A 21,643-nucleotide genomic window follows, 5' to 3' on the forward strand; every position below is an offset into this window, starting at 1 on the left:
AAATTTTCTGTCAGAGACTGCCCTTTTAAAGTTTTATAAGCCCACCGTAAAGTAGGACAAAGTGTGTAACTGAGATGCACAAATACACAAAATGTATTATCTATTCCATTTCTGTCAATGACACTGAAGTTTCTGCTTAAAATAAAAATCAGGTTAAATTATATGAAGTTTGATTCAACAACAAATCACAATGGAATGGCCGATAACATTAATCAAGTGGATACAAAAAGGTTCAAAAGTGGAGAAAATAATAGTTTAAATATTTTTGAAAAATTACCACAAACAAAATCAAATCGTTACAATATTTTTGAACTAACTACTTCTGGCACTGGCTTGGATTATCTAAGCTCTGCTCTTCTTACTAAAGCAAGGTTTGCAAAATGGACAAAGATACAAAAACTGCTTTAAAACATAAACATTTCATTTAAAATGCTATCAATTTCCATTGCAGCTCAGTGCCTATGGGAGAAATATAACCTCAAATTCATGAAGATTCCCAAACTAAACCACCAAACTATGCTAGCAGGTTACAATTTAAATCCATGACCAAAATGTCTAGGAATCAAGATTGAGAATGCAAAAACAGTAGCTTCATTTAAACAAACAGGTAGCAAATTGCAGGCGGTTGGTACAATTAGTTGAGCTGAAACAATTTCTGTATAAAAATTTCAAATAATCAAAAGGTACTATAAAATACATGAAATACAATCACCAAGTAATTTGGTAAAAATGAAAAATACAAGATTTATCAGCATTAAAAACAACTTTTTATATATTATACACATGTTCAAACTGCTAGAGAAATTCAACAGGACTACAGTGTGTGAAAATGTGAACTACTTGGACAATAACAAAGGACTTACGAAAGCAAGGGTGAGAGCAGACAACTTAATCCATCAATAAGAGAAAGATGCAAACAAAGTAATTGGAGGGCTCATGTTGAATTTTCTACATTTAAAATATGCCTAAAAGTTGCTTTGGGAAGTATTTTATGGCAAGAAGTGCAAGACTCAATTGTGAAGCCTCAGCGGAGGAAAAAGCAAAACAACGCAGCTTTTAACATATTGGAAAATATCAAATTTCTTCATCCTTGGGCCAGAAATGAAACCCTGTTAACTAATTTATTGCAAGTATAAAGATTCATTATTGCTCAGATTTTTAAAAAATGGATTTGTCTATCACATCACCACTGCATCTTACCGGTTTGATTGTAATGCATCCAATTTAGCATGATCTCTGGAGCTCTGTACCATCTGGTGGCCACATATCCAGTCATTTCATCATCAGTATGACGAGCCAATCCAAAATCCAAAATCTGGAAATGGAGGAATTAATTTTAAAAACAAATTTTAGTTTTAAAGACTGTTATAGTATTCAAGGGTCAAAATAAGTTTTTTCTGAATGTAAAGAATATTCTCACTTCAACCCCAATCCGTAAGACATAGGGAAATAAACTAATGATAGGAGATAGTGAGGAAAAAGATCAATCTGAGATTGGTACAGTTGAGAACAGAAGTAAAACAGTCAGGGCAGACAGGGACAAAGCAGAAAACAAGGTAGGACTGATACATTAAACTGCATTTATTTCGATGCAAGGGGCCTAACAAGGAAGGCAGATGAACTCAGGGCATAGTTAGGAACATGGGACTGGGATATCAGCAATTACAGAAACATGGCTCAGAGATGGACAAGACTGGCAGCTTAATGCTCCAGGATACAAATGCTATAGGAAGGACAAAGGGAGGTGGAGGGGTGTTTTCAATAAGGGATACCATTACAGCTGTACTGAGAGGGGATATTCCCAGAAATACATCCAGGGAAGTTATTTGGGTGGAACAGAAATAAGAAAGGGACGGTCACCTTATTGGGATTATATTATAGGCCCCCCAATAGTCAGAGGGATATTGATAAACAAAATTGTAAGGAGATCTCAGTTATCTGCAATAATAATAAAGGTGGTTAAGGTAGGGGATTTTAACTTTTCAAACATAGACTGGGACTGCCATAGTGTTAAGTGTTTAGACGGAGAGGCATTTGTTAAGTGTGTACAAGAAAATCTTCTGATTCAGTATGTGGGTGTACCTCGTAGAGAAAGAACAAAACTTGACCTACTCTTGGGAAATAAGGCAGAGCAGGTGACTTAGGTGTCAGTGGGGCCAACGATCGTAATTCTATTAGTTTTTAAAATAGTGATGGAAGAGGATAGACCAGAACTAAAAGTTGAAGTTCTACATTGGAGAATGGCCAATTTTGACAGTATTAGGACAGCACGGTGGCTTAGTGGTTAGCACTGTTGCCTCACAGCAATAGGGACCTGGGTTCAATTCCCACCTCGAGTGACTGTCTGTATGAAGTTTGCACGTTCTCTCCGTGTCTGCATGGGTTGCCTCCGGGTGCTCTGGTTTCCTCCACAATCCAAAGATTTGCAGGTCAGGTGAATTGATCATGCTAAATTGCCCATAGTGTTAGGTGCATTAGTCAGAGGGAATGGGTCTGGGTGGGTTACTCTTCAGAGGGTCAGTGTGGACTTGTTGGGCCAAAGGGCCTGTTTCGATATTGTAAGAAATCTAATCTAAAAAACTTTCAAGAGCTAATTGGAGGCAAATATTCACAGGTAACGGCTCGGCTAGAAAATAGGAAGCCTTCAGAAATGACGTAATGACAATCCAGAGAAAATGTATTCCTGTTAGGGCAAAAGGAAAGGCTGGTAGGTATAGGGAATGTTGAATGACTAAAGAAATTGAGGGCTTGGTTGAGAAAAAGAAGGAAGCATATGTAAGGTATAGACAGGATAGATCGAGTGAATCCTTAGAAAAGTATAAAGACAGTAGGAGTATACTTAAAGAGGGAAATCAGGAGGGCAAAAAGGGGACATAAGATAGCTTTGGCAAATAGAATGAAGGAAAATCCAAAAGGGTTTTTACAAATGCATTAAGGACCAAAGGATAACTAGGGAGAAAAAAGGGCCCTCAAAAGATCAGCAAGGCGGCCTTTGTGTGGAGCTGCAGAAAATGGGGGAGGTACTAAACAAGTATTTAGCATCGGTGTTGACAGTGGAAAGGGACATGGAAGATATATAATGTAGGGAAATAGATGGTGACATCTTGAAAAATACCCATATTACAGAGGAGGAAGTGCTGGATATCTTGAAACACATCAAGGTGGAAGGATCCCCAGGACCTGATCAGGTGTACCCTCGAACTCTGTGGGAAGCTCAGGAAGTGATTGTTGGGCCTCTTACCGATTTGTATCATCGATAGTCACAGGTGAGGTGCCGGAAGACTGGAGGTTTTCTAACATGTGCCACTGTTTAAGAAGGGTGGTAAGGTCAAGCCAGGGAACTATAGACCAGGTGAGCCTGGCCTCTGTGGTGGGCAAGTTGTTGGAGGGAATCCTGAAGGACAGGATATACATTTATTTGGAAAGGCAAGGACTGATCAGGGATAGTCAACATGGCTGTGTGTGTGGGAAACCATGTCTCACAAACTTGATTGAATAACAGAGGATTGATGAGGGCAGAGCGATAGACGTGATCTAGATGGACTTCAGTAAGGCATTTGACAAGATTCCCCATGGGAGACTGGTTAGCAAGGTTTGACATCACGAAATACAGGGAGAACTAGCCATTTGGATACAGAACTGGCTCAAAGGTAGAAGACAGAGGGTGGTGGTGGAGGGTTGTTTTTCAGACTGGAGGCCTATGACCAGTGGAGTGCTGCAAGGATCAGTGCTTCGTCCTCTACTTTTCATCATTTATATAAATGATTTGGATGTGAGCATAAGAAGCATACTTAGTAAGTTTGCAGATGACACCAAAATTGGACGTGTAGTGGACAGCGATGGGTCACCTCAGATTACAACGGGATCTTAATCAGATGGGCCGATGGGCTGAGAATAGCAGATGGAGTTTAATTTAGATAAATGTGAGGTGCCGCACTTTGGGAAAAGCAAATCTTAGCCGGACTTATACACTTAATGGTACGGTCCTAGAGAGTATTGCTGAACAAAGACCTTGGAGTCCAGGTTCCTAGATCCTTGAAAGTGGAGTCGGAGGTAGATAGGATAGTGAAGGCGGCGTTTGGTGTGCTTTCCTTTATTGGTCAGAGTATGGAGTACGGGGTTGAGTGGTCATGTTGCGGCTGTACAGGACATTGGTTAGGCCACTGTTGGAATATTGCATGCAGCTCTTGTCTCCTTTCTATCAGAAAGATGTTGTGAAACTTTCAAGGTTCACAAGGATGTTGCCAGGATTGGAGGATCTGAGCTACAGGGAGAGGTTGAACAGGCTGGAGCAGTTTTCCCTGGAGCGTCAGAGGCTGAGGGTGACCTTGTAGAAGTTCACAAAATCATGAGGGGCATGGATGGGATAAATAGACAAAGTCTTTTCCCTGTGGTGGGGGAGTCCAGAACTAGAGAGTATAGGTTTAGGGTGAGAGGGGAAAGATATAAAAGAGACCTACGGGGCAACTTTTTCACGCAGAGGGTGGTACGTGTATGGAATGAGCTGCCATAGCAGGTGGGGTGGGGAGAAAATTACTTTGCAAAGCCGATCCATTTCACACAAAAAACATTCCTGTTCCATCTCTCTTCTATATGCTTTTAGACGGAACCAGAACATGCTGTGAAATGGACTTTGTCAGCTGAATTCTTGAAACCTTTTGACGTTTCGTTCCACAGATTGGTTATGACTTTGAAGCACTGAATATTTGAGCCTGTTTCAAACTCTGCTATTTAATTTTAAAAGTATAGTTGTAAAACAGAGCCAAAAAACTGTATTAACAGTCAATTTGAGTGGTGAAACCAATTTTGATTGCACTGCTTTGTAGGTAATCCTGGTTTTGATCTCAGCTGTTTTTCTAAGCCTGCCTCCACTTCAGAAATCCTAGAGTGCATCTTCCCATCATCTTTCAGTTTCAACATGCCACAGAGGAGGCGGCAATTATCCATATTGTGAGCAAATTCAAACATTATGAAAAGAACACCAGTATTGTGTAATATATTGCACAAGTCAGACACTTAATCACTATTTTCCTACAATGTAGGAATAGGACTTATACATCTATTTACTTTCTTTAACCTGTTTAATATGCTCTCCCTTCAGAATTCTGCTCTTCAAAAAGAGCATGCAATCAACTCAACTTCTCATTCAAAGTTAATTAAAAAGAATGATTAATAGTATATAGTCAACCACTGCCTCCACATGTTTACATTTTCAAGGTCCAAACTTTGAATACACAAGTAAATTTATGGATGCTATCTTCTTGCACGTGAGCAAAACACAAGCTGCACTAACTGTACAGTGATAGATGAAGGGGAAATATACAAAAGTTAGTGCCATGCAGTTGGCTAGAAGTAGTAGCAAACAGGAATAGTATTGTCAGCCATATGAAGCGCTAGAGGTGAGGATGGAGGGACATGGAACATTCAACAATACAAAAAGTTATGACATCACATTCCTAGCCAATGCATCCCCCAGAGAAAAGTGAGAATCAAGGTTTCTGAAAGCAAATTACTGTACATATTGGAAATAGGAATTTAAAATAGCTGGCAAGACTCAGCATGCCTGACAGAATCTGTGAAATTAGCAACAGTTAACTTCTCAATTCAATGGGTTTTTATCCTCTGATCAATGGCCTTAAGCATCTTCACAGTAGATACAGATCGGGCCTCTTAAAAGCCTAGCTTTTCCACTCTTATAGCAGTGGAGATATAAGCCTTGAAAGGAAGGTTCAGAAAAAGGCCCCTAATTTGGTAATTTGTTTAAAAAAGGACTTTACTTGCAAAGATGAGCTAAGAAAGCCAGATTTTGTTTTTATCCTGAAACAGCATCGATTTTGAAAAGAGGATCGAAATCTATTACAAGTGACTACCTATGGACACACGTTTTGAGTTAAGTCCGTGAGAGGGACTGAAGTACAAGTATTGCACGCACAAAACTATGTTAGATGCCAAGAGGTACTGCCTTCCAGTAGCTGCTCTTTGTAACAAGTTTCTGTCATGTCTTGTGAAAATAAGTTGCAAAATTGAAGAGAGATGGACAGTGTCAAACATAACTACGTACACAAGGCAAGTGCGCTCTGGAGGAAATTCTCTGCTTACCACAGAACTTTTTAGATGTTTTACTACTTTTAGGGATAGAGGGGGATTTCCCAGAGAATAATTTCTAAAGAAACTCGGTTTTCTGGGGGAGTTTTGTCTCTTCTGGTTCAGGAGGTGGTGGTTAATAAATTGAATAGTTTCTAAGTAGCGCAAGCTGCTTTGCACAAAAGTAAATTTCAACATTTTATATAAAACTGCTGTTTGGAGAAGTAGAAAGCTTCTTGCTGAATTTCAACATCAAGTCATAATCACAATGTTAATTTTTTTTTTAAATTGCAGAGGCATCCATACTGTGATTTTGCTTCAAGGTGACAGATTCAAAAAGACTTCCATGTTTTTAGGACTATTTCACAGACAGCCGCACGTGATACTTCAGAAAGAAAACAAAAAAGTGCAAAAATACTTTGTCAGAGATGTACAGCACAGAAACAGACCCTTTGATCCAACTCTTCTATGCTGACCAGACATTCTAACCTAATCTAGTCCCATTTACCAGTACTTAGTCCACACCCCTCTAAACCCTTCCTATTCATTTACCCATCCAGATGTCTTTCAAATGTGGCAATTGTACCAGCCTCCAACACTTCATCTGATGGCTCATTCCATACATGCACCACTCTCTGCATGAAAATATTGGCCCTTAGGTCCCTTTTAAATCTTTCCCCTCTCACCTTAGACCTATGCCTTCTAGTTCTAGACCATAGTCTTCCCTCTTCTCCTCCTCCCCCCTCCCCCCCCCACTCCAGGGAAAAGACCTAGTCTATTTACCCTATCCATGCCCCTCATGATTTTATAAACCTCAATAAGCCTCTGATGTGCCAGGGAAAACAGCTCCAGCCTATTCAGGCTCTCCCTATAGCCGAAATCCTCCAGCCCTGGCAACTTCTTTCATTATGAAATCCATTTGAAGATAGCAATTATTCCACAAAAATCAAACATATTAATCAAACATTAATATTTTGTTTCCAAGTTCCTACCATCTCCAGTTATCCACTTGAGAACAGATAGTTATTCTAAATATTCTCATTAAGGGAATGGTATTCAAGCAAATCAGGCAACAATTGAACTGTTAAAAATATTTAGATTCCTTGCCTTTAGTTCACAATCTTCATTCACTGCTAGATTGCTGGGTTTCAAATCCTGCAACAAAATAAGAAATAACATCTTTGAATGATTTTTCTCGACTGTTTAGCCACTTTGCAAGTGGTTCAAGTACATTCTGGACCATTCTAATAAGCACAAGCTAAATGATAAAAGCCTACGTAAATGAAGGTCACGACAACATCCAAGCATTTTGGCTCAGATTGGCAACTTTACATTAAAAGGATGCCTTCGAATTGATGGGCCCAACTTACCTACACTACTTTGAACTCCTGGATTCTCTGATGCATTATTTACAATATCAAACATTTTCGAAGCGTAGCTTTTTTAGTGCCTCGATTTTCAAAGTGTAGCAATCTTCTATTACGAGCACACAAAAACAAAACAATCACCGTAGATGCTGGTCAAGACACAACTAATGCTTGTATATTTCACATTACAACTTGAAAAAGCATGTGTTACAGCAGAACAACGCAAATTGGCTTTAACGCAATTGAAGAATTTAGACCACTATTTGTAGAACAGAAGCTTTCATTACCTACGTTAGGTAAAATGAAATTGCTGCTCCATCGGTTTAAATGGCTCTGCTATTGTGCAATTTTCTTATAACACAAGCTTGCACGAGAACGGAACTATCACGTTGTATCAGAACTAACTGTATAAAATTCTCCAACAGCTTGTCCAAAGCACAATGAGCTTTCAGACAAGTGAGCTTTCCAATCTCGACTGCTCAAACAACTGATCCAATTTTCAATAATTTTGTTGAGAAAGTAAACGTTTCCAAATAAATCTGGAGTAGAACTTGGTACAAGGTTAATCAACTTACACTCAATTCTAGTTTATTTTCCATAAAGAATTAAAATATTAACATATTTGAATTCTTCCAAGCAGGAAAGCAATCTATGACTTCTGAGCAAATTCATCTCAATGCAATCACGAAGTGATACTCATTATCCACATTTCACTCAAATTAAGATCAATGGTTTGTGGCTTTCATACTTAATATGGATTGTCCCACTATTCCATAAAAGTTCTCTGCCCATATTCACGTCAGTCAGTCAGTCAGTCAGTCATTCTCCAGCAGACTCTTACTAACCACATGCGCACCATTAATTTCAATCCCAACCCCTGCCCTGCAGAAGGGAGTTGCCTTCTTAAACTGCTGCAATTGTTGGGATTCCAGGACACCCATAGTATTTCTACGAACAGTATTCAAAGAATTTTGACCTGCAGCAAAATATACAATGAAATAATTCCAAGTCAGGATGAAGTGCAACTTGCAGGATTACCATGCATCTGTTGCCTTTGTCCTTTTAGGTGGTGAAGGTCACAGGTTTAGAAAGAGCTATCAGCAGGGCCTTGGTGAATTACTGCAATGCACCTCGTAGAGGTGCACACTACTGCCACTGTGCTTTGTTGGCGAAGGCAGTAAACATTAAAGATGATGAATGGGGTGCAACTTGCACTAGCTGCTGTATTCTCGATGGTGTCAAGCCCAATGTTATTAGAGCTACACTCATCCAAACAAATGAAAACTATTCTATCAGGCTCTGACATGTGCCTTACAAATGAACATAAATAGGATTAGGGTTGGGCCAGTCATCAAGCCCACAATGCAATTCAATATGGTCATAGTTGATTCTCAATCTTAATGCAGTCATCCTACTTTCTCTCCATACTTTAGCTTTTTTTAAAAAAATGTATTCAGTGACTTCAACGCCTTAGCCTTTTGCAATAGCGATTTTCACAGATTCACCATGCTTGAGGTGAAGAAAGTTTGCCTCACTATAAAAATGTAACCCAAGAACACGACCCTTGTCCCCCACCCAGGTTAGGGGAAACATCAGCCCTACATTAAGAATATCCAGTCCTGTCAGAATTTTATCCATTTCAATGAGACCCCCTCTCATTCTTCTCAACTCCAATGAATTCAATCCCAAACTGGAAAATAGACAGGCACGGGAGAAACAGGTCGGAAGTCACTGGTCACAGAATTCTGAGCTTCTACCATGCTATTATAATCACAGTATTAATAACTGACCCAGTTAAGATTAATGATCATTGGTAACACCCAAGATGTTGACAATTGGGTTTCAGCAATGGTAGTACCAATGAACATCAAAGAAAGAATGATGGGTAGATTCTGGGTGGGAGCTGGAGATGGCATCGATGTGGCGTGAATGTATCAGCCCAGGCCTGGTGTTGTTTGGCTCTTACTCCATATGGATTTGGACTGCTTCCATATCTGAGGAGTTGCAAATATTGAACGTGATTGTACAATCAAACATCCCCACTTCAAGTTTATTATGAAAATGAAGATCATTGATGAAACAAAAGATGTTTAGGCCTAGGACAACATTCTGAGGAACTCCTAAAAGTAAGCTTGAAGCCGAGGTGATTGACTCCAACAGCCACAGATATTTTTGTGCTAGGTATGACCCCAAACAGCAGAGTTTAGTTTTCTCCGATTCCCACTAATTCCAGTTTTGTCAGGGCTCATTGAAACCACGATTTGTACTCATCAAAACAAATCGCAAAATACCTAGGTAAAAGAAAAACATTTCAGACAGCGCCAACTAATTGGCAAGCGAACTGATTGGTAGAGATCTTACCATGGAGAATGCAGTTCATAATGACCAATAGTTAATAGTCAATGTTCATGTAAATTTTAAACTTGAAAGGTTGACTCTGACTGGGCAAGGTATCGAATTGAATCGACAAATGGCTGCCACTTGCTTTGTGGAATTGAAACAAGCACAGAAAGTGGGCATGTTCTGTCAGAAAGGACAGGGGCATGGATATTAATACATATATGGCCTGCAGGATATGCAGGTGCACTGCTCTAACTTCTAGCAAATTTAAATTAATGTCCTGTGTAATTATTTGCACTTTTTTTTAAAGCAAGTTTGTCCAATTGCAGAGTTACATATAATGTTGGACACTTATGCATTTTGCAAGCGTGTTAGTTGGGGATGGTTCAGTATTGTGCTTGTTATAAATAACATATTGGATATGCTATTCAATAAAAAGTTCTTAACTCAAAAGCTCAGGACCCGCACTCTGTAGATGTGAAATTAGTTATAATTAGAGTAAAAGAAAATAGTGCTGGGAGTAGTTTTTGACCACTGAGCAGAACCTAGTATTAAGAAAATTAAATGTGCCTTTAACAAAGGCAAAATAATTGTAGAAAATTTCACACGGACTAACCAGTCAAATATGACTTACATCCTTTCACATTCTTCCTAGTCTCCAAAATCACATCTTTATGACCCTCTTCCCTGTCCCCACTCCACCACCCCCACCCCATCCCCAGACCTATAAACTGCATTCCCTACATCTACTCATGACCGTCTGACTTGCATTCTTAGCACCCCCACCACCCAAACTCTTACTGAGCCTCCCTCTGTGATTCCCTCTCATGAACCTGCATCCTCATTCGAGATCCAGATTTGATCTGAAGGCACAGCTGTGCAGTTATGCAAATACCAATCCTGATTTCTTGAGCTGCTGCCAGCCTTGGGACAGTACTTGGTATATTGTGTAAACTTATGAATGAGCCCAAAATGATCACTTTTCGTCCTCCAATAACACATTCCAAACACACAATCTCTACCACAGAGAAGGACGAGAGCAGCTGATACTTTGTACCATACCTACAGAACCAAAAGCCCTGAAACTTCTCTCTCAAAATGTACTGTTCTGAGGAACCCACCTGCAGAAAACACAAATTATCCAAATAAAACCAGTCACCACAACTATTGGTCCTAACTTCATGTGTTAATCTGTTTCAGCAACAAGGAACTCCAGCAAAGGGAGCCCAAATAGACCAGAGACTTCTCAATTGCTGGAAAGATAGTACACTTGTTTTAATCTTGATAACAACTTCATCTCTTTATCCCAGAGGAACCTTCATTACTACTTTGTTAGAAACTAATCTTTAATTTTTTTTAAGCAAGTGCTTAACTGGTGGTTTATTTTAACTTGAACAATTCCATATTTAATAAAGATTACATGAGCATCTCAGCCTACAATCCATTGCTCAAATCTGTGGAAATACCTGATGGTCATAACAATCGCAACATCAGGCTTTTGAGAGTTTTACTAACCAGATCGAGAGACAGGTAGTAATTTCCTATCTTCATCGGATTTCATTCTCATCCTATCATTTAGGAGAAGGAAAGCTTTAGTTTTCCCATTCTCTTTTACACAAATAACCTTGCTTCACTGATATTTGTGTAGACCACTAGAAAAACGGAATTGGGAGTCTGTCAAAACCAATTCTCCTTCCTATTTAGATGTTGACCACAGGATAGTTATAAAAAAAATTTCTTGATTCAAACCCAAGAAAAACAATGTGATGTAGCCATCCTACAGACATTAGAACCTGTTTCACTAGAAAGCCTTTTTTCCCCAACCTTACGTAGAAAAGTCACAATAAAACTCTCAAAGCAAAGGTGCAGTTCTACATTTAATCAAAACTACATATCACATGCACTTGATATAATGCTCAATGTTTTAAGACATTATGTTAGCTTCTTTATGTCTACACTCATACACCTATAAAGCTATATCACAACATTTAAGATATACTAAAATGTTTAAAAAGAACATTTTTTAAAAACTCAAATTGCCAATAGCTACTTCCTTTCAATGCCTCTACAGATAGCTCTTAAGAATAATATACATTCTCAACACAAAATACTTACTCTATGTATGATCCCAGCTGAATGGATATACTGTCAAGAGGAGAGAAAAATTAGATACTATTGTTCTGAAATTAAACAATTCTACAAATTAAATAGCAGTTTTAAATAAAATGCAGTTTCAGGTCGACTTAAATGGGATTTCACACAAAATTACTAATTTCTGATGACAATGTTGAATGTTAACAAGGATGTTTGGGTTTATGAAAGATACTGGACTGAAAATACTGAAACCAATAACGGCTTATTTTGATTCTTAAGTGTCAATGTGGTACAATTTTGCAGAGAATATTCAGATTCTCACTAAATGAGGACTTGTTGTTGTGGTTCTGTTCGCCGAGCTGGGAATTTGTGTTGCAGACGTTTCATCCCCTGTCTAGGTGACATCCTCAGTGCTTGGGAGCCTCCTGTAAAGTGCTTCTGTGTTGTTTCCTCCGGCATTTATAGTGGTTTGTCTCTGCCGCTTCCTGTTGTCAGTTCCAGCTGTCCGCTGCAGTGGCCGGTATATTGGGTCCAGGTCGATGTGTTTGTTGATAGAATCTGTGGATGAGTGCCATGCCTCTAGGAATTTCCTGGCTGTTCTGTTTGGCTTGTCCTATAATAGTAGTGTTGTCCCAGTCGAACTCATGTTGCTTGTCATCTGTGTGTGGCTACGAAGGATAGCTACACCAACTAGCCACAAAACAACACGACCAGCTATCCTTAGTAGCCACACACTCAGATGACAAGCAACATGAGTTCGACTGGGACAACACTACATTATAGGACAAGCCAAACAGAACAGCCAGGGAATTCCTAGAGGCATAGAATCTGTGGATGAGTGCTAACAACAAACACATCGACCTGGACCCAATATACCGGCCACTGCAGCCGACAGCTGGAACTGACAACCGGGAGCGGCAGAGACAAACCACTATAAATGCCAGAGGAAACAACACAGAAGCGCTTCACAGGAGGCTCCCAAGCACTGAGGATGTCACCCCGACAGGGGACGAAACGTCTGTAACACAAATTCCCAGCTCGGCGAACAGAACCAAATCAACGAGCACCCGAGCTACAAATCTTCTCACAAACATTGAATGAGGACTTGTATTAGCTGAGAATTAGTGATTATGAGGATATCCACTGTATATAAAATTGTTTCACAAGACACTGTTCATCAGATCAGAATATTTAAATTATTAGGAAGTGATACATTCCATATATTCTCCAAGTCAGGCTGCATTCAAGAAGCCAAGCATCACAGAAATATTTGGAGCAATGTGAGGTTATGAATCTGGAATGGATTTTCAAGGTTTCTGAGGAAAGAAAAAGGGGGGTTGGTGAAGATTGTGCATTTGGGTTGCGATATTAAATGCCTTTTGATAGTCTGTAAAGTCCCACATAATACTGTTTAACAGCAGTGAATCCTGTGGGATTAAACAAAAGATAGATAGCATGGATATAAAATTAACTAAATAACAATGAAAGATTAGAGTGAGTGAATGCTTTTCAGACTGGCTGAAAGTGGTGTTCTCCAGGAATCTATTTTAGAGTTTGTGCTGATACACACTAATGACCTAGACTTGGGCACAGAAGCATAATTTCAAAGTTTATTTCCAAATATTGTCATCTATAGAATCAGTGAGAACAGTAAACTCCAGGAGTACAAGGATTAGCAAAACTAGCACACACAGTAATGAAGGTAAAATGTGAACTCATTATAAACTGTGGTTTTACAAGATGGGGCAAAAGAACAGAAATCTTGGTTGAGAAAATGGCTTTTTGTTGGTGTTACATATATAAATCATGTTGATAATGCTATTACAAAAGGCATACAAATTCCTCCACCTTATAATTTTGCATTCTATGTTTCAGTCTACGTTATACTAGATCTTTAGCAATCATTGGCCATGCGTCAGGTTGAATATTATGTTTAACAGCATACTCATCAGTTGAGGCTAACTTTAAAGGGATGCTAAGAATTATTTAACAGTGTTGAAGTGTAAATAACATGAAACTGGCAGAAATGTTGATAATCGACAATCCCAATTTAAGAGAAGAAAGAAGCAAAAACATTTTCTTTTTAAAAGTAGCAATTTATGATGATCTGGAATGCAAGGCCTGAAAAAAAAATGGATTAAATAAACTTTAAAAAAAAACTGGATAATTCAAAAGAAAAAAAAAATCATGGGGGGAGTTAAAGTAGCAAATGGAACTAATTGGATTCGACAGATCAGCACACTGAGCCAAACGGCTCCCCCAACTCCCTACGATGCAGGATTCTAGCACTTTTGTTTAGAATTACACACAAAATGACTAATATTAAGAAATGTGTTAAATTCCAATTGCCAAATTTATGAAGTCAGCCATATTCCTGCAAAAGTGATTACATCCAAAGAGAACTGGTGAAATTGGTGAAAAACAGAAATCCTCACCTTAAGGCCCCGAAGAATCTGATAAATTAGGAACTGTACATGATCATCTGTGAGCTTCTGACATTTAACTATGTTGTTTAGATCTGCTCCCATTAAGCTGGTCACCAAGTAGCTGTGTAGAAAACATTAAATTCATAATCAAGTTATAAGATGTAAAATACATTAGTCCATGCAGTGTTATAACAAAACAGTTAAATAATGACCCCTTTATTTTTTGATATGCCCAACAGGCTTCTGAGATAGCACTGTTGATAAGGCAAATCAGTATTTACAATAGCAAACTGGCCCCTTATCCTAAAGTACAGACAAATTTGATTGGAGTTCATTATTGGGATGGGGAAAACAAGACTTATTGCTGTAAAGCTCGGGAACAGCACATTGGGATTAGTCTCTTCAAATTGGAATTACCATAATAGCTTAAGATAAGTTTCTGTACATGTGATAATAGCATTGCACATCAAAGCTTCTACTTCAAACTTTATTACAAAAATCAGATCAACAAACGTAACAAGAATGACAAAATAATGCCTTGATAATCATCTATGATTCTAAATAAACTCCAGCATACTAAGCTGCGTTGGTTAAAAAAGTTTTCCCTCAGGCATGCTAAATTAAAAGCAACTGCAACCTAACACTGGAAATTTAATTTAGAAATAAATATACCAAAAAGGTTAACACAAACAATTTCAATGCCTCCCATAATTGGCTCAATTTTCTTTCCATATCACTGCAGAATACGTATAACAGCTGACATTGAAATGATACATTTGGTAGTCTAAAGGCAGCAAATGTATTTCAAAAGCTCACATCACCTTTCTTCAATAGTAATTGTTCTGTCAAATGTTAGGTCATCAAAACAATAGATCAATAAGAAGGTTCAAGCACAAATGTAAGTGCAGCGTTAGACTGAAGTTAAAAAGAACAGCTTAACTGATGGGCCAATTGGCCAGTATCAGTGGTGTACTTTAAAAGATCACTGATACAATACCACATTCTCATTCTTATTCAAAATTTTCAATGATTGATTCACTGACTCCAAAGAGCCTGTACTTGTCTTCTAACATTCTTGGATTTACAGTTTAGACCACAGTTCCAGTGTTAAATTTAATATCTGCAGAAATAACCGTGATACAGAATGAAGAAAGCAAAACGCTAGACACTGGGGAATAGATTAAAACATGGTTTGCTACTGCATTACATGCTTTATTGCTAAATATGCACAACAGTTTTAAAAATATTTGCAAGGATTAATTGAATAAAAGGGCACCTGAAATCAGTTAGCCATTCAGTTAGAAGCATTGCAGCTAGGATGAATAGACTGCAGCTGAGTTAACAAGGGACTAGCTCCCAACCTTGAACTGTGCAGCAAAAGAAAGGAATCAATTAGGAACCTCCACCACACATCTCAGCAGACCAAGTGGATGGGTTGCAACAGAACCATGCTGACAGAACATACTTCTCTACACATTCTAGTTCTGCTGCATGCTCTGGACAGAAGCTCCCACTCAACAAAGGATTAAAGAAAGACCTGCATCCATACATTCTTAGCCTATTATCAGAACAGCAAACAGTTCTTTCAACTTGACTGGATCAGAGCCAGGGCGGTAGAGTCAATGAGCTAACTGATTGTGGCACAGGAGGTTATTTGATGGTGGGCAAACAACGCAAGTCCATGTAGTTGTGTCACTGTTGGTTGCCTGTGTTCAGGACATCAGACAGGAACTTACAGTGAGAGGCGGAGGATCCAGTGGTCCATTCAAGTACCAATGACATTGATAAGACAAAGGTGGTGGTGCTCCATAGTCAGTATGAGGAGCAAGGTATCAAATGCAGAATCTCAACTTTCATAATTTAATTACAACTATTAGATTCCATCCTCAGAAAAATGTCTGTGTGGAGTTTGCACATGCTCCCAGTGTCTGCGTAGGTTTCCACCAGGTGTTCCAAAGATGTGTACATTAAGTGGATTGGCTATGCTAAAATTCACCACAGTGTTCAAGGATATGTTGGTTAGGTGTATTAGCCATGGGAAATGCAGGGACTGGGTAAGGGGATGGGTACGGGTAGGCTTGTTGGGTTGAGTAGCCCATTTCCACACAGTAAGGAGTCTATATATTAAAAGAAAAAGAAAACAAAAACAAAAAACAAGTTAGCATTGGACAAAATCAGATTTCAGATGCAACCTCGTGCTCAGACTGGTGAGAGAGATGCAGGCTGTGGCTCATGGAGCACTGCCACCAGGAGTGGGGAAAGTGGGATCAGTACTGATGGATGGTTCCACCAAACCATGGTGGAGAAGTGTACAACTAGGGACATGGAGAGGATTTTAAACTAAATAGGAATCCAAGGAATCAGATTTGGGAAGGCGTAAATCAAGGGAACAAGGTCAAGGTCAAGAAAATGGTGTTAATGCAGGAAATTAAATAGACTTTTATAAGGAGGGACAGGCAGCACAAATCTATACAGAAAAGTTAAAAAAAAGGGATGAAACTAAAGACTGTATCCAAGGACTCTGCATTTGAAACAGAACAGATGAACAGAGAACACAAATAGAAATGAACAAGTACAATCTGGTAGCACTACAAAGATACATCTACAGAATGGATTGAAGGATACAAGACATTTCAGAAAGTCAGCAAACTGGGAAAAGGTGGAAAGCTGGCTCTACTGATTAACTAATTATTACTAGTAATATTTGATGACCCAAATTCAGGAAACCGAAACGTGGGAACAGTTTAGGGAGAAGTGATAGAGACAAGAAATTATTTGTTGGAGTGGGGTACAAACCCCTTGAGAGCAACCGCACAGAAGGGAGGGAGGTGCATAAGGAAAGTTTAATGAGTGCTTCCGAAAAGGAACAGCAATTATCACAGGATATTTGAATCTACATAGACTGGAAAGACAGACAGGCAAAAGTAGCCTCGATGAGGTGTTCACAGAATGCTTTCAGGATTGTTTCTTAGCATAGCACATTCTGGACCCAACCAGAAAACAAACTAAAAGTTTTGATATCATGCAATGTGATGGATTAATGATTTCATTGTGAAGATGCCCCTGGGTAGCAATGATCATAACATGATTAAATTTTATCCTCTGTTTGAGAGGGAGAGGTGGTGATCTGAAACTGCTTTATTAAATTTGAAAAAGGGAACCAAAGAAAAGAAGGTATAGCTGGCTAAAGTGAATCAGCAAATTAAGATAAAAGATAGGTTAATGGAAATTCAGTAGCAGACATCCAAGGGAATATTTCAGAATATACAGAAGTATAGTCCAGTGAATAAAGAAAAAGTCCAAGGGATGGATCGATCATCTGTGGTTAGCCAGAAATGTTAGAAATACTAAGAAATTTAAAGAAAAAGCATGTTACTGCACAGATAATGGCAGGCCAGAAGATTGGACGGCACATCAAAACAAAACAAAGAAAGGCCAAAAGAATTATAAAAGGAGGAAAAAAAGTTGTGAAAAATATTAACCAGAAATACAAAAACAAGCACTAAGGAGTTTCAAGGAATATTTAAGGAAAAGTTGGCAAAATGAGCATTGATCCTAAAGAAAAGGAGACTAGAGAACTATTAACGGAAGTTTGGAAAATGGCAGAACCACTGAATGTGCATTTTGCATCACTTTACGATAAAGAGGACAGGTAACATCCTACAAGGAACAATAAATCAGAAAACAGAAGGGAGGGAGCAGCTCAGGAAAAATCAAATCACTGCAGAAATGATACAGTAAACTGTTCGAGCTGGGTCTTGAACTTCATCCTAAGGTCCTAATGTGGAGAGAGATAGTTGAAGCATTAATTTTAACTTTCCAAAATTCCCTCAGTTTGGGGTTGGTCTCATTAGGTTGCAAACTTTTGCCATCTCACAAAAAAGAAAATTAAATAAAAATCAGGAAACTTCAGCTCAGTTGGCTTAACATCTGACAAAAGGAAAACGTTCTAAGAACTATTATAAGAAATTATAACGTAGCCCTTAAAGTAGGACAAGGTAATCTCGCAGAGTCAACATCATTTTGTATGAAGGGATCATCCTTGACCAATGTGCTAAGTTCTTTGAGGATATGATGGGCACTGTGAAGAACAGGAAACAGGTGGATGCACAAGGTGTCACAAAGGCTGAGCAAAACAAAAGTTCGTAGTGTAGGGCTGTGGTCTCATCACCAAGTCCGATAGTTGATCTCACTGCTTGCTCACATTCCCTCACTATGCACATGATCGCCTCACCGCTGCATTACTTTGTCTGACAACCATGTTATTAGATAAAAGCTTAACAGACTTTGTCAATTTACATTTTTTCAGTTTGGTCCAGATGGACTATCATTGCAAATAAAGTGACTTTTGTAGTAATATTACAAATGAAGAAATATACAAAAGACTAAATGTGTGAAGCCTTTATATTACAGTACTAGAAGCATAGGCTATTCAGCCCTTCATTTCCATGTCAAAACTCTCTGCAAGAGAACTCAGCTAATTTCACTCCTGCGCTCGTTTGCTAAAAACTTGTAGATTTTTTTTCCTCCAGGTGCTTATTTAACAAGTCTATACAGGATGAAGAAAATATAGAACGCTGCTACAATCTGAACAAAGTAAGCTGAACAGGGGCCTCTGAAACAAACTGTAATGATAGAGGTGGCTTCCCATGACTTCATACTTGAAAGGCAAGCAACATTCTAGATATTCCAGTGGTGACTACCTGCAGCAAGATCAGCAGCAGACAAAAATCTGAAATACATCTGAAGCAAGAATGACAGGTGATGAACCTGGAACTCCTTAGAGTTCAAAAAGTGTAACTTTCACATGGAATAGGAAAGTGAAATTCTGTTCATAACTGCAAAAATTTGTTTGCCTTGTCAAAGTAAAACGGGGAAATTTAGAACAACACTGCAAAATGATGCACAGGAAATCCCAGGTAGTTTACCCCTGTATGTAGGAAGTTAACAAGCTGAAAGCCATCTTGAAAGCTCAACAGTCATCCTTTTCTAAACCAGAAGATAAGGCTTGCATTAAAGTAGTATCTCATTTGCCAATTCTAGCAAAGCATAATATATCATTCACAGATGGTGAAGTAATTAAAGAGACAATGACTGTGGCTGCTGATTCTTTATTCAAAGATAGGGAGAAGAGCAGACAAAGGAAGCACATGGTGAGGACAGAGCGCGAGCGCGAGAGACAGAGACACAGAGACAGACAACCTGCACAGTTTGAATTAGTGTATCGCTGGACATCGGAGTGCACCTGGGAAAACTAACAAAATGAAATTCACAACTAATCTTGGAGGAACTGTTGGGCGAAGTTCACAGCACAGAATCAGATAAGTTAATGGTTGTTTTTAAGTCTGTCCAAAAGAAAGGCTGCAGTAGTGAGTATAGTGGATTCTTTCTTGATCATATGTTTATGGAGATAAGTCTCTTGACTAAACTTAAAATATAAGCCATAGCTATTAATCCAATCTGTCCATGGCGACCAGATATCCCAACCCAATCTAGTCCCACCTGCCAGCACCCGGCCCATATTCCCCCAAACCCTCCCTATTCATATACCCATCCAAATGCCTCTTAAAATGTTGCAATTGTACCAGCCTCCACCACTTCCTCTGGCAGCTCATTCCATACACGTACCACCCTCTGAGAAAAGTTGCCCCATAGGTCTCTTTTATATCTTTCCTCTCTCACCCTAAACCTATGCCCTCTAGTTCTGGACTCCCCCACCCCAGGGAAAAGACTTTGCCTATTTACCCAATCCATGCCCCTCAATTTTGTAAACCTCCATAAGGTCACCCCTTAGCCTCCAACGCTCCAGGGAAAACAGCCCCAGCCTGTTCAGCCTCTCCCTATAGCTCAAATCCTCCAACTCTGGTAACATCCTTGTAAATCTTTTCTGAACCCTTTCAAGCTTCACAACATCTTTCCAATAGGAAGGAGATCAGAATTGCATGCAATATTCCAACAGTGGCCTAACCAATATCCTGTACAGCTGCAACATGACCTCCCAACTCCTGTACTCAATACTCTGACCAATAAAGGAAAGCATACCAAACACCTCCTTCGCTATCCTATCTACCTGCGACTCCACTTTCAAGGAGCTATGAACCTGCACGCCAAGGTTTCTTCGTTCAGCAACACTCCCGAGGACCTTACCATTAAGTGTATAAGCCCATCTTTGGATTGTGGGAGGAAACCAGAGCACCCGAGAGGAAAACCACGCGGACACAGGGAGAATGCGCAAACTTCACACAGTCACCTGAGGTTGGAATCAAACCCGAGTCCCTGATGCTGTGAGGCAGCAGTGCTAACCACTGCACCACCATGCCACCAATTTGTTCTACAGTTCAGATTTGAGATTAGGATTGTTGGACTCTAAGACAGCGAGTAGTAGGTATTAAATGTCATGTGCTCCATTGGTTTAAACAGTGCTTGGGATAGCAATGGCTCCCTCAGTCACCAAGAGTTTTCTGGGGGTGGAAGAAATGACTTTGGGGGTTTTGGAAAACGTGATTACCACCATGCTGCCAGAATTAGCAGACAAGCTGGAGCTGTCTCCTTCCGTGAGGAAAGAAGAGATAATTACAACAATACCTCAGCATTTAAATTTGGTGGAAATGCCAGAATCTTTGGAAATGGCTAAAATTCAATTGAAAACTAAGCAGCTTGAGTTAGAGGGAAACAGAAATGAAAGAGTTTGAATTACAATTAAAAAGCAGAGGAAAGAAAAAAAGAATGAATCACTTTAGCAGAACGAAAAAGGAGAGGGAAGAAAGAGGGAGTCTGAACTTCAGAAATTGACACTGAGACAAGAAAGTCAGCTTAAAAAGATGGAGATGAAAGGTGAAGGTAAGCTTAGTGAGGAAGAGAGCGAGGATGAGCAAACCCATGTTAGCCAAAGGCCTGGTGAGAAAGTGTTTAAAATATATTCAAGCATTGTCTAAATTTGATAAAGATGCGGAAGCCAATTTCACCTCATTTGAAGAGGTGGCTAAACAAATGCTGTGGCCAGTGACCATGTGGGTTTTATTGATCCAAACAAAAACTTGTATGTAGAGCTGAGGTATTCAGGGTGTACGAGGTGAAGAAAGCCATCTTAAATGCATATGAGCTTGTGCTAGAAGCCTAAAGACAACATTTCAAGCATTTAAAGTGGTACCCTGGTCAAAACTACACTGAGTCTGAAAGGATCAAACAAATTAATTTTGGTAGGGGGATAAGGGCAAGAAAAATAGAGCAAACCTTTGATGCTCTTAGACGATTATTTTGAAGGAATTCAAAAATTCACTTCCTGAAGTAGTGAAAACTCATGTAGAAAAGCAGAGAGTTAAAACGGCACGA

The 21,643-nt window shown here is 39.2% G+C and overlaps 1 protein-coding gene across 2 annotated transcripts in view; it reads right to left on the reverse strand.

Moving 5' to 3' along the window:
• Positions 1 to 21,643, reverse strand: part of LOC122563202 (mitogen-activated protein kinase 14) — a 79,389-nt gene that overhangs the window by 25,768 nt on the left and 31,978 nt on the right. For both annotated transcript variants that reach the window (XM_043716756.2, XM_087973600.1), the window contains exons 4-7: positions 14,321 to 14,432; positions 11,907 to 11,936; positions 7,192 to 7,239; positions 1,201 to 1,315 (exon numbers count right to left, since the gene is read on the reverse strand). In XM_043716756.2, coding sequence (XP_043572691.1) covers positions 1,201 to 1,315; positions 7,192 to 7,239; positions 11,907 to 11,936; positions 14,321 to 14,432 — 305 coding nt within the window. The remainder of the gene's footprint in view (positions 1 to 1,200; positions 1,316 to 7,191; positions 7,240 to 11,906; positions 11,937 to 14,320; positions 14,433 to 21,643) is intronic.

The sequence above is a fragment of the Chiloscyllium plagiosum genome, unplaced genomic scaffold (assembly GCF_037043375.1).
Source record: "Chiloscyllium plagiosum isolate Xiang-an unplaced genomic scaffold, Cpla_swu_hap1 HiC_scaffold_26, whole genome shotgun sequence".
Lineage (NCBI taxonomy): Eukaryota > Metazoa > Chordata > Chondrichthyes > Orectolobiformes > Hemiscylliidae > Chiloscyllium > Chiloscyllium plagiosum.